General features: G+C 42.6%; 1 protein-coding gene across 3 annotated transcripts in view; it reads right to left on the minus strand.

Moving 5' to 3' along the window:
* Positions 1–8,114, minus strand: part of NADK2 (NAD kinase 2, mitochondrial) — a 39,308-nt gene extending 31,194 nt beyond the window's left edge. For all 3 annotated transcript variants that reach the window (XM_066338935.1, XM_066338934.1, XM_066338933.1), the window contains exon 1: positions 7,703–8,114. In XM_066338935.1, the coding sequence (XP_066195032.1) occupies positions 7,703–8,050 (348 nt within the window). In that variant the 5' untranslated portion in view covers positions 8,051–8,114. The remainder of the gene's footprint in view (positions 1–7,702) is intronic.
* Between the last annotated feature and the right edge of the window lie 6,574 nt (positions 8,115–14,688).

Here is a 14,688-nt window from a genome sequence, read left to right on the forward strand (position 1 = left end):
GGGGGAAGCTTCTGGCAGCTTCTTACAGAAGTCATACCTGTAGTCCTCCCCACCACCACAACCTGGCCACACAAACCAAATACACTCAAGCTTTTGCTAACAACAGGGCCAGTTTCAGTAGAATTATGCTTGCAGTACCAGTGGATTAACTCATTTTGGGACACCCAGCTCCTTCAAGGGCCTGCAGGTCAGCTCATTCAGACTTGCACAAGTGCTCTAAAACCCTCTCCAAAGTGAACCTTTAGAGAGTCTCAGTGAGCAGCTGCAGGTCCTGTGAACTTAAAATGCACTGGCTTCTGATTAATAGCTAAAAAATCCAATCCACAAAGGCAATGCATTTTTGTACAGGAAGGCTTTAACAATGAGTATCTGCTTTAACTAAAGCATCAGAGAAATTGAAATAAACTCCTACTGTGGATCAGAAGTAGCAAGGCTCAGCTTTAAGTTTTCCATAAGGCCTTGAATATGAATCAGGTTTTCCAATACAAACTACTGTTGAGTTGCAAGTCATAGCATTAAGTCCAATTCCTCCTCCCTCCCCAGTCTGGATTACTACATATTATACAGGCCTCCAGACACTTGCTTTTAAAAAAATATGCTAAGCTAACAAATCCACTAAAAGTCAGTACCTACCACACAAGGCAGGCAAGAAGGCTGGAGTTACTGGACCAGCACTACTGACTGATTTACTAACTTGCTGTCAATTGCTCAGATTTTTTCCCAATATTATTTATTCCTGGCCATTTGCTGTTTCTACAAGCTTGCTGCATCACCCCTCACACTGCAGAAGTCAAGTGGGCTACTTTAGCTAGGAATATTTTTTCCTTATATTTTCCTCGCTTTTTTCTTCAGTAATTTAGACCCCTCACATTCCTTACATAGTTACAGCAGGCCTTCAAATGCTGCTGTATACAAATGCATCTTCTGTAGAAAAATGATTGTGAAGTATAGATTTTGCATACCATTACTTCTGTAATAGCTGACTTTACTTGCAACAGTATGTTCCCAAAGTTTTACAGAAATGATGCTTCAGGGCAAGAGTTTGATGCATATATGAACAAAAATTAAAATACCATTAACTGTTTACTAATTGTTCATCCACCACATTAAAGCAGTTTTGTCATTTTAACCACTACTACACAATACTACACATAGCTGTTTGCAATTCAAAAGCTAATGCAGAGCAAACTGTTGCATGAACAGTGGTAACTGCTTTTTGCACTCACAGATTTCTAGAAAACGTGTGGAATCTGGGCAATCCAATAATTCTCATTAATTCAGCACAACACCAACATGATGCTGTAAATCACAATTAATAAAGTCAGCATTAAAGTCACATTAAAACCAGCATTAAAGTGACTTCCAAGAAGCAGCCTTCTTCACCTGTATAAAGCATCATATCCTTGGTGATATAGTCCCAGGTTTAATTTAAGTGAATTGCACTGAAATGCCCTACTTTTATATCTGTTTGCTATATATGGCTGAGTATACCTAAATGGTGTGCTGGAAAAAAAAAATTGTATGGAAAAAATAATTACTACATCACACTTAATAGTTTCCATCATTTTCCAGACCCCTCTTAGAACAATACAGGAGGCATTTTTTAATAAAGCAGATGCAAGTAAAGTGACTTTACACTGATGTAAATGTATTAAATTTCAAAGGTAAACAAATGCACATCATGCTTGTGTAACTTGGAAAGCATTTACACCCATTTCAGTTTCCAATGTTCAAAATTTTTATTCCTGGGGGAAAAAAAGTGTCTTTAGCTTTTTATAATTCCTAGTGGAATATAATCTGTGTCTTGAATTCTGGATGCTTCAATTCACTAAAGTGAGTTACTACTTTTCCTTTTTTCAAGATAAGGTAGAGAGTAGTACAATCCTAACAGCTTTAAAACACTTTATGTGCTCCATAAAAGAGCATCTACTGAAAAAAAATCACATTACAAGGTAAGAAGATATGGGTAGTCTGAATTCAACAGAACAAGGAAAAATTTCACAGTACCATCTCATTCATTATGGAGGTTTCTGTTTAAAGACACTGCCTTCAAATATACCCTGTACATCTAGATCAACAAGACACAGTGTTAAATGTCCTCATACTTACTGATTTTCAGAAAAGCAACTATTTTAGTTGTCTGCTAAATTAACAGATTTCATTTTAAATTAGAATTCTGTTGAACTTTGAAGTTTGCATCTTGCTTTTTCATCCTGCTGCCTTCCTTCCATTTGCAAAAATTGCAGCGTTCTGAAAATATTTGGCTAGCACAATCCAAATAAGTGTTCGAGAGGCTCACAGGCATCAGTGTTGAAGTGCAGTTGTCTAAACCAGGAATCTAAGAACAAAATAGCTGGCTATTTTCCAAAACCATATCTTCAGGTGGTGGTATGAGAGTTACAAGCCTGTAACACTAGTACCTAGGAAAAGCAATTCAAAAGTGATGTTAAATTAAAAGGGTATCTTTCGCCCCTTAATGCAAAAAATAGCAAAGAAGTTTTCTGTAATTAAAAAAAAAAAATCCAGCACCTATCAAAGATAAAACAGTGTATTTCCCACAAGAGAGAATTTTCTAAGACATATGAAAACTTTACTGCACAGACTAGCAACAACTGGTGCTGTAGACTTGTAAATTAGGAGCAGGAGGGTGGGAGGAGACTGTTCTGCTACACACCCTCCCCACACCTCATCCCAAGTTCTGTGGGGTTGTTTTGGGGCACAACATAGGAGCCACAGATGAAGCTCACCTACCTGCTGGGCAACTCTCCTTCCTTCCTTCCTTCCTGGCCAGCCCTGCTCAGGATATTGCTGCTGCCCTACACACCACTGGCCTCTTTCAGGGAAGGCAATATCCTGACAACAGGTTACCTCTTCCCTAACCAAACACCAGTTTTCTATAAAGCTGTATGAACTTCACATCACTGAGATTACCACCTCTAGCCATTAGTTGCAGTGGTCCAGAAGAGCCGAGATTTGTTCCAAACCTCCAACTTGCTGCCCCTCCCTGCTCCAAATAAAGACACATAAGCCAGCCACAATAGAATATCAACTCTAGTCCACACTGAACAGCTTCCTTCCAATTAAGACCAACACAAATGCAACTTCTTGTATGTTGTCAGAGATAGAACTATGTATGAAATGTGTTTGAACAGGAAAATTCATCTTCCTAAATACCTTACAGCTGTGAGAAGTCAGCAACTTATCACATTTACACTATCAAACAAAATGGAAACCAGAAGTCAGGAAATCAGCTTTATCTATTACTGCAGCATTATATTCTCTTAGTTTACATAAGGACAACAGCAGTGTTCCTCTGCCTGGATTTACTGAGAGTGAAATAAACAGAACATGAAACAACCTTCAGTATTAGGTGACTGGATAATTCATTTTTTGTAACTAGTCATACTTAGATGCTAATCCCAGTAAACCAGGTCACAAGAAATGCAAATTGCTGTCACTTCTGGTAAGCAAACTGTTTTTAGGGACTTGGAAGAAAGATCAGTATAACTTAAAGTTGGTAACTGCAAGTTTTAGAAATCCAACAGCCGCTTCAAATTTCAAAAAGGCAAAGAAAAATATTTCTTGCATTATATTATGCACAGAATTTACTGATGTAGGACTTCTTTTAAAATTTTTGTTTTATGGTATTAGAAATCCATTCTTATAGGTCTCTAATCGCTCTTCTGAATGAAAGACTCTTGACCTCCACACAACAGCATACACAGCATTTAATTACACTTTTCAGACTAGGTCAGAATTAACTACTAATTATGATAGATGTCAGATGTGTTTATATAGAGATATGAACAGATTTTGACAACTTATTTGTAGGCATGTAAGAGAATCTGCCACAAGATAGGTAAAAACAACTGCCTAGAGTTGGACAACTCCACGGACATGGACACCATGCCATGGACAACATGCATGTAGAAAGGCAGTGGAATATTTCATCCTTCACAGACCTACTAAACACTGCAGAGAGTATTTAGTAGATCTGTGAAAGTAGCCCTTGCTCTCCATCTCTTCTCCATTAGTTTTGCTCTTCTGCTCTCTGGCCTGCTTCTTTACTTCTCCTATCTCCATGTGGAGAGAGAATGAATTCTGGAATTCTGACCTTGCAGCTTTGGCTTTGCAACATTACATAGTGCTTGTATAATACAACTTACTTGGTGTCCAAAAGAAAGGCCACAGAAGGGTTTAAGCTACAGGTGGCTAGGGCCTTTATGGCTTACTAGAAATGTCAGCCAGTCACCTTCATTACAGGTATTCTGCTTCTTGGAGAATATTGTGATTTTTACTGTGTGTATCATAGGTAATGATAGATACTATGATCATATAATATTTTAGTACATATTGATGTATGCCAATGATTCATCTTCAGCCTCCTTAAACATGGAACAAATCTCATTTTACTAGAATGTGCCCCCAAAGGCACCACCATTTCTGTATCGTTACTTATTGCATGTTCTGTCTTAATACATAAATACATTGATTGAAACAGCTACATTCAGGACTGCTCTCCTGTCTTGGTGATCAGGCAGAACTAAGTCCACAATTTTCATTAATTGTGCTATACTGATATCTGAAGCTTCCAAGCATCAGTTATCTTCTAGAAACTTGCAGACATCTCTTTTGCTCACAACAAGCAGGCAAAAAGCCCATGTATGGTTGCTCAAATCTACGCCTCCAACACTGTCTTACAAGTGAATTTGTGTATTTCAGATAGCCAGTGCCTGGACCTCTGAATGTCCACGACAAAGGATGACAGCACCGTGCTCCTCCTTTGGTGCTGGCTCCCTCACACCACAAGCCTCCTCCAGAACCACCTGTTGCCTCAAGTTTGCTTGCTTTTCACTGTTTGCATTTTGTTCTTACGCAGCTTCAAGTAAACTATGTATGTTTTTAGAAATTATATCTTTGTTTACATTATTCTCCTCTGGGAGGAGAAAGATGATTGATGGTGATGTTCACCAACGAGGTCGAAGAGGTTGTTACCTGTGTAGCCAGTCTTGGCCTGTTTGTAGAATTGTATATATATGGAGTCAGAAAAATAAAGAAGAGCTTTCCTGCTTGACCTCCTGCTGCTTGCTTTGTCCTTTTGTGCCCCTAACAGCAGCCACAACCACCCAAGCCTGAGCCCCTGCAACGCAACCCCCACCACAAACACATCTGGGTCAGCCAGCAGCTCCGAGCACCAAAGGAGCCAAATCCCTCCTTTGCTCTTTTGCTTCTACTCTTTGCCTGTATCCCAGCAGGATGCTTACGTGAACTCAACTCCCTCCCTGCCTTCTGTGAGGCCTTTCAACAACAACTGAGCTACAAACCTGAAAACTGTGTGTCTGGGCTCATTTCTGAGATCAGCTGCCTTGGTGCAGCTTCCTCAGTCTCCCCAGGAGAAACAGAGACACAGAGAGCATGGAGCTAACACCAGAAAGCAAAACACATCATGTTCCCAAACTGCCCACAATGGCAGGAGGACACTTCACAGCAATCACTCTGCTACAAAGTGATCTCTGTCCCCAACAGAGAGGATAAGAGTCCTCTGAACCTTCACATAACATATCCAGTGAGGCTGCCATTAACTCAGTCTGAAGAAAAATTATTTGAGACCAGAGACACAGGAGAAAGTAAATACAGAAATTTTTACAGGTTAGGTAAAAAATTTAAGAAATGGGCAGCAAGGATAATTTCTTTCCTCTCTTATTTTCTATTTCAAAAACAAAATTCTAAAAGACCTTTTCAATGTGTTCTTGCACAAATCTTTGTATTCCCGCCCATACAGCAAGAGCTTAACTCAATGTTGCTACACACACAGTTAGGCAAGTTTGGCTTTGTCTACCTGGTGACATCAAGTTATATTGCTGCAATTCCTCACATGGCAGCATTTTAAGGGGAAAGACAGATCTTAAAAAAGCACCAGTCCTAGAACAGAAATTCTAGAATTGTCAAAATACCAAGAATTATTGTGTACCTGTAAGCTTCTCCAAAAGGACAATCTCCAAGGTGTTTCTGCAACTATTACAATCACAACTTCATAATTCCTTTTTTAAAAATGCATATTCAGAGTGATACAGGTTACCGATCACACAAAATATGCATTCTCATGAGAAAAGAAACAGCAGCTATCACTGCATTCAGTCATGAGCACCCTAAAGGACATGCAATACTGCTCACTGATTCAGTGTCCCAGTGTTGCCTGTGCAGAAGCAGTTATGGAAAAGTAACAAAACAAACCCAGTCTGCTTTTCCTGGACTTAGTTGCACACTGAAGACAACCTCTCTACTCAACAAGAAGAAATAGTTTCTCACAAAAAGCTAATGAAAAGAAAAATCTTACAGTTGAGCTGTGAGAGACTTTTCTCCCCCCTAACCACTGTATGAAAGGAAGCACTGGGACACCTCAGCAACAGCAACCTACACGAGAATCAACACAGACTGACATCAAACTGGTTGAACTGCGACTACAAACTTATACAAAACACGTAAAAAATATCTGGACAGGAATTCCATAGGAGGTAGATGACCAACTGAAGCACACAGACATTGCTGTAGATGCTGCACGTTTTATCCCAATTCTTTACAAAACAAGGCCATGCAGCAGTTTGTCTTTGCTACATAAGTTAAGCACGTGTACAAGCTTAATCCAAACGTTGCAAACTAACAGAGATCTAAAATATTTCCAGTTGTAAGAGACTACAGACTTGACAGACACAAACTAATGTGTGGACAAATTAACGTAATGGACTCATCCGAAATAAAGGTGTAATAGTATGAGCTCACGACATGGACTTCACAGACTGCTGACAGTCAAAGTAACTCCTGCTGGTACCATCTTTCAGCCCACCGGTGGCAGATGAACACTGGAAAGAGACAGCCACAGGGCAAAGGGAGAACTAGGTGAGGCCACTGAGCACGATGGAGATGACGACAACAAGACACCGGGCGCACAAATCGGCTCTCAGAGATACTTGTTTTCCTTAGTATGCCTTCAGTAATGAACCTTTACAGTAAAGGTTTCTTACAGACTAAAGAAAAATGCTTTTCTAAAAACTGTAACAGGAAGATCTGAGAGATTTGGCTATCTGGATGGAGAAAAATACGTTAGGATGGAGTGAGGATTTGAGGCAAGAAAACTGAGGAAATGCGCATCAGTCCACTCTAAGACACACAGGAGATTTTTCACAACATTGTGTTTTCCTCAGCATGCACTTCTCTAATCTTTATACTACACACAACAAGAAAAAGACTGCAGTTTGCTGGGGACTGCTGGAATCCCTCCGAAGGTAAAACCCAAACATGCTTACTACACAAATCTCTCGGCAGCCTACAAGCGATAAATGCCCAGCGGCGCGGCTCGTGCCCCTCTCCCGGGCGGTGCCGCTCGGTGGCTCCATCGGGATCGGGGGCACGGGGAGGGAGGCGGCGGGAGGGCAGAGCCGCCGGCAGCGGGGGCAGAGCGAGGGACATCGGCCGCGACCCCGCTCACCACCACGGCTGCCAGCTCCGCCCCACCAGGGCCCAGGGAAGCCCCAGGGACACAGCGGCCCGGCGGCGTCCCCGGAGCCGGGCATCATCCCGGAAAGCTTCCCGAAACCAGTCAACCCCGGTCATCCCTCGCCAGAGCCGGGCATCAGCCTGGGTACCCCCCAACCCCTGCTGCAGCCCTGGTGGCACCGCCCCCGGTGGCCCCCCCGCCGCTCACCAGCTGCTTCAGGTCTTCCTCGGAGAGCCCGGCGTAGCGGTACCGCTGCTGCTCGAACTCGTACCGCGTCGTCTTCACCACCACCGCCACCCGCGACGGCCGGAACCCGCCCCCCGCCGCCCCCGATCCGCATGGCGCGGCCCCCGCCGCCCCCCGCCCGGCCGCCGCCGCCGCGGAGGGGCTCAGCCCGCCGAGTGCGAGTAGGCGCCGGTGGGCGCCGCCGAGCAGCGACAGCCACAGCGGGGCGGGGGCAGTCGCCTCCCGCTGGCAGAGCAACGCGGAGCGGTGAGCTGCCGCCTGGCCAGCGAAGCGGAGGCGGCCGCAGGGGAAGCCCCAAAAGGAGAACATCTCCCGGGCTCTGCGCCGCTCCCCGGACCGGGCGCAGCGCTGCCGGCGGCGGCTACAGCCGCTCTGCGGCGGCGCCCGGCACACATGGCCCGGCCGCGCCCGCCGCCCCGCCCTCCCCGCGCGCAGCCGCCGGCCCCGCCAATAGCGAGCAGCGCCGCCGGGCACCCGCCCCGAGCAGGGGAGGGGCCAGGGAACTCTTCCCGGCGCGTGCGCCCTCCCCGGCCAATCGGGGAACAGCGCGCGGCGAGAGCGTGCCCCACCCCGCGCCAGAGAACGGCCGTCTGCGCATGCGCAGAGAGCCCGCTCCCTGCCCACCCGTGCTTGGCCCCGCCCTGTATTCTGGCGGCGCGCGGGACGGGGTGCGAGGCACGTAGGCGGCGCGCGGCGGGTTTCCTGAGCGCCTGCGGGGCCGTGAGGGGTGCGGGAGCAGTCCCCGCCGTGACGGGATAGTGACAGTGTCCACAGTGCTGCCCAATGTCCCGGGGCACTGCAGCAGTACTCCAGTGCTTCCCGTGCCCTACACTGTTCCTAGTGCACCTCAGTGGTGCCCTGTGTCCCAGGAGACAGCGACAATGCCACCAGTGCTCCACCAGGATTCTCAGTGTCCCAGGACACTGTCGTAATGTTAAAGAGATAAAGGGGGGGGGGGGGGGGGGGGAAATTACTTGGTCTTAGTGCGTGTTGAAATCTCACGTGTTGCTGCTCCTGTTCTTGGTCTGTGTGGTAGTTTTACAGCACCGCAGAACGGCAAATACGAACTGATAACAGTGTATTACCGAAACTTCAGATAGCTTCGGGCAATATACAGGGAATTCTGAGACTAAGCAGTGTTGTGAGACTAAACTGTATCCGTCCCCCACCTCCCCCCCAACCCTCGGGACAGCGAGAGTGCCCCCATTATTTGTGGCATAACGGAGGTCCCGTTCCCGGAGGGGCTGTGGGGTCGGCACCACGCAGGCCGTGGAGGTCAGGTGGGATGCCTCGCTGCGTGCCCGGCCTGCTTCCTTGGGGAAATGGCGGGGGAGGGAAAAGACCTTCGGAAAAGAATTCAGGAAAGTGGGAAAACACAGCACGCGCGGCTGTGTTTTAGAAGGACTAAATACTGCATCTGGTGCGGAGAGCTGGTGAGATACATGTAGCTTAAAGGCTTTTTTTTTTTTCCCCATGTTCGTTCTGGTCTTTTGTGACATTTCCCAGTGTCAGGAAGGGCAGGAATGACCGGGCCCGTAGCGATGCGAGACAGCGTCTAACTTCTTCAGGTTAAAAAAACCCCAACCAACCAACCAAACAAACCAAAAAAAACAACAACAAAAAAACCACAATCACGAAATTAAATAATCGATCCTGAGTTACTTTTTAATATTGTAAGCAAGCTGTCCAGAAATTCTGTGGGGGGAGTTGCATGATTATCAATAACGGCATGCACAGCCATCGACTGCCACAGACGGTCTTTCTGTATTGAAGGCTTCACTTAAATACACATTTTTCATTACTCACCTTGTCCCTGATCTTCTCTGGGGGAAGGGATTGAAGCAGCAGCTCTTGCCTATCAATGCAGCACTCTTCTACACTGCTTTGCCAAGAGTTTTAGGAAATGAGCATAGCTGCAGCCCTTCAGCCCATCCCACAAGACAAAGGCTCTCTCCCGTCTTTGCTGATGGGTAGGAGGATTTTTTGTCTGCTGATTAGCTTAGCCTTGAAGGAAAATATCACAAAATAGATTACCAGGAGACCAATTAAACATAACTAATTCCCTTGCTAACCAGAAAATGCCTCGTTCTGTGTAACCATTAACTTTTAGGTTCTACAAGGCTGTAGGTAATACAACGTCCTGGTGACCCAAAATATGTAACATTTTGAAAATTTATGACGCTGTTCTGAATGGTACCTATAATTTATTTGACCATTCAGCTGCTCCTCTAAGATTTTGTGCTTTGTGTATTGTCCATTTATATTGAATTGTTTTGATCTTTGAAAATCAAATCAGCTTCAACCACTGAGTTTGAAGATGGAACAGTATTTTATTCTGAAATCATGCAATTATCATGTTATGGTCTTTTGAATTATTTCCCATAGCAAGCTTTTAAGCATAAAATATGAAATATTTTAAAAATGTAAATTCATATCAGTAGATGATACCTTAAAGTTCTGGCTACAATGCTGAAGCACAGGGTATGAAGTGATTAATCCATAGTTCCCAGAAGGAAGTCTCTGTCAGACTAGCTCTTTGTCAGAGTACATAGATTGTCTGATACCCCATTGTCTTTGTGGAAAAATATTTAAACTTTCTATAACATATAAAATAAAGAGTTTGTGGAATGTTACTTACAGTTTGCATCTTACTTTATAAATGGATCTACTTACAAAATGGTCATTAGACACTAATCCCTCCTGCACTACAATTCTTGATTTGAACATACACCCTGATATAAAGCAAGAAGGCACACAGATCTGTCAAAAACCCCTTTACCTATTTTGAGATATATTCAGTTTGTGACGTGCCATGTCTTCATGCCTCATTTTCAATTACTTTAAAACAATATACCTAGTGGATTAAGGGACAGATTCATTCATCCAAAACTGAATTAATAAATAAAGGAATTTAAACCTGGTATCCTTATGGGACACAAATATGGACTAGGAGTGAATTCCCACTGTAATAACTTTTTGAACCACTGGCTGGCCAAAAGCAAATTTGGTTTGGGCATAGAGTACTTAAAAATTCTTCATGGAAACAGATGCCTCAATAGTTCCTTAAGTTAGAAGAATGCTACTGAGAAATGCCCATTTTGGACACCAAGGAGTTATATATAATACGTGATGTAAATTTCAAGCCACAAATCCTTAGAAAACCAGGCATCATTAGCTCTATATGCTTCAAGTTATATAGTGAACTTTAAAAAAATACCTATGTAGAACACAAAATATCCTGAGTAACAAACTAACTGCAAAAATTTCTACATAAACAATAAATGATTCCCTAAATTATTTCACTAGCTACAAAACTGGCAATGTGTGACTATGCCAGCTGTTTTATGTAAGATAATCCCCATATGTAGCCTATTTCCACCCAAAAGACTGTATATGTTGCTTGTAGTGCAGTTACATCAGGGAAAACTATTAATTTCTACTCCTTGAAGTCTGTGAATAATGCCTTCTTGTGATAGTTTAATAACCAGTATATAATTAACTTATCCAATTATTTGCATTGTGTAGACTTACTCTACGTGACCCTCAGTGCTGCTGGTAATGGAAAATGATTGTGGTTTGTTTGTGTTTAAAATGGTGATGCTGTCAGTGTTAGATGCATTCACAGGGGAAGAGGTAAAAGCACCATCACTGTAACATTTCATAAAACCAAGTCCTCGGATTTTGAGACCAGCTGACTGCAGCTCTTAATTCTGATAATCCACAGAAAACTCTAGACTAATGGTTAGAGAACATGTCACTCATGCAACACATCAGTGTCTTACAAGGCACATAGATTAAAATATTAGCAGGTGTAGTCTGATAGAATTTCTGATCCCAGATACAATCCATGTGCTTGCATTTTGCTTGCAACGTATGTACCCTCATCTCTGATTACATAGTTGAGTCATATAATTTGTTTCAGAAATTCCAAATTACAAAATCAAGGAAGAAGCCTAAGAAAAAGCATAGTAAATGCAGCTATTCTTATCAAGGCAAATTACTCACTTTTTTTTACACAAAACCAATGAGAGGAGCTTTCCTGTCCACACTTCCATTAGAACATATTTTAATTATCAGATATTTACTGTTCTAATATTCTTCCCACTCTTTGCTTATACAAACTACACCATCCCTCAAGTGGTCTAATACAATTGACTTCAACATTTCAGAAGCAATTTGAACATGCTCAAACAGACACATTATTTTGCACTATTAACTTTAGTGTTTGTGAAGCAAACCATTCTGAAGTCCATTTTTTAGACAGAGAACTGCTGTAGAATGGGCTGTGCAATGCTTTTTCCAAATTTTCTAAATGTGCATGCCTCTGTGGTAAGGCCTCTAAAACCCATCTAAGGGAAATGAGGATGCTCTTTCCCTCCCTGTCCATGTTATACTGGTTGTGACTAGCAGTGAAAGCAAATGTGCTAGAAGTTTTCCCTGTGTTCATTTATTAAATAAAAACATTACCTAACTCTTAACTTCATACAGTCTCCCAAAACTATATCTGACGTCACTAAAGGTCATGATACACCAACCTGAGGGACAAGATTTATGAAGAGATACAAATGCCTCCAGAATGTAAAATATGACATTCAGTCTATCCCATCCAAGTCGATTTTGCTAGAAGTTCATAATCTTTGTAGAATATATCGTTGTTATTAGGAACTGTTGGTTTTCTCTCCCTAGGAAAATTACTACTGCATGAATGCATTAGATCTTCCAGCTCTACGTCCCTTATGCTCATAAATTCACGGCTGGGGTTTGTCATAAATAAAAAAAAATCATCTGGAAAAAAAATTAATGGTGTCTAGTTTCATATAGGTTTCGGTCATGTTTCTAAACCTCTTTTCAGGCCACAGGGATCCATCCTTCCATGGTCTGTTTCTCCTCCCTCCCAGAAAGTGCTGCAGCTTGAAGAGAAGCAGAAGCAGAAGTACACCACTCAGCCGCCATCAGCATCACAGAAAATGCCAAGCTTACCCTGAAACTTTTTCCTCAAATGATGCTTTTCTCTGATTTCTGTCACTCAGAAACTGCCAGTTTTCATGAAGAATTCAAACTGCCTTAGAGCATTCTAGCTCCTGTCCAGTTTTTTTAAAAGTGAAGAGTGGACTCAATGTGGGTCTGACAGATGGGTGCATGGAGTGCACAACCACTTACATATTGTTTCCTGCAGAAAGCAGACTTTAGATTCTGCAGCATGGAACTGCAGAAGCTCTGGGACACAAGACTACTAGTTACACAGAAATTTAAGTTCTAAGAAAATTGTTTATTGTTGAGACATGGAAATTGCTCTTCAGGTGTCATAAAACGACAAACTACATTTTAAAACCAAGTTAATACATCACATAATGGTGTACCTTCAGGCTTGAGGAACAGTGAATTTTAGTGCAGTGGGACTAAAGAGAACACATAATTAGGTTCTTAAGAGGAAAAAAAATTTCCTCTATTAACAAAGTATCTAATGTCTTTAAAATAAACATCTCTTTTCCTCCTCAGCTTTCAGAAGATGAAGCTTTGTGTTTGAGTGTGTGCACCTGAGCGTGTGTTTATACGTATACTTGTGTATACACGTAAGGATCTTGGGAAGAGGCAGATTGAAAGAGCCTTTATTTATAAACCTTGTTTTGCATGCTGTGGGAGCAAATTACAAAGTGTAAGTCCTGTGTCTGCAAAAGTTCTGTTGTCCTTGCCCTGGAAACCTCCCTCATCTGACAAGGATTTTACAGCTGTAGTAGAATTTAGAGGGGTATCATGACAGTCAGGTGCTTAAATACTGTTTCACAGAAAGCTCTGATTATCAGGACAGACTTTGAAATCAAACTCTGCATTCAGTACATAGCCAGCTGAACTGCAGGGCAAGCTTATCACCATGACCTGTTGCTAAACACATAGGGTTGCTGTGTTTTACAACTGTCTGGGTTTTTATAACATGGAGCTTTGTCCCTGAGGATGAGTTGCAGCAATGAAATATGAAGCTCAGTGATGTAAGTATTGCTATGGTCAGGAGTGAGGCTGATGACAAAGGACAGAATGTACAGCTAGTTATGGAAACAATATTTTTGTTACTGGCAGACTGAAGTCAAAGAGAATCCCCATGCTTCACTGTGACACAGGTGCTCTATTGGGAAGCACTCTCTCTTTCCTGAAGGCAAAAATCAAGTTCCACTTACATTTGCTGTCATCCAGATCAGTGTCAGACAAGTGCTAATTTTGCTGGGCTATTTAAGATTCCGTGTAATCCAGATAACTATTTCAGCTACATCTGGACACTACTCTTGGCAGTGCACTGAGAATTCAGAAAGAAACTAGTATTGTTCCTTCATAACTTCATACACATGTTCAGATGGGAAAACTAAATTGTAACTTGACTCTTCAGGTGTGTTGCAGCATTTTAGACTGAGAAATCATTACAATTACCTTAATTAAAAGGAATTGAGATATTTCAGAACATTGTTTCAGCTCTGAGAATGACAGACCATACGCAAGACATCAGAGAAGTGGCAGTGGAGGGATTGCAGACAAATTCTATCTTTGACAGAATGAAAACACAGGGCATAAGTGGTGTGTTTCACTGTGCATGGCCTTATGAATGACCCTGCAAGTCTTGATTCACAGGTATTAGAGAATTGGAGGGTTTTTTCTGACAAAAATATTTAGGTGGAAGGCGGTAGTTTGTGGAACAACTTTTGCACAGCAGCTGTGTCTCAGCCACTGTTGGGATTGTTGTGCACATGAGAATGTGTAACATACTTGTATGAATGACACTGTTAGGAATAGCTACAGCTAAGGCAGAAGTAATCTCAGATAATCTCACAAATTTAAGGGTTTTTTTTTTCAATGTAGATATTCCATTGTATTGTGCATGTATTTATTTCTGTATATCAAATGGACAATTAATATACACAAGTGCAGGTGCTTGTTTTATTCAGCTAGAAAGTGTATCT

This window comes from Sylvia atricapilla, chromosome Z, assembly GCF_009819655.1.
Source record: "Sylvia atricapilla isolate bSylAtr1 chromosome Z, bSylAtr1.pri, whole genome shotgun sequence".
NCBI lineage: Eukaryota > Metazoa > Chordata > Aves > Passeriformes > Sylviidae > Sylvia > Sylvia atricapilla.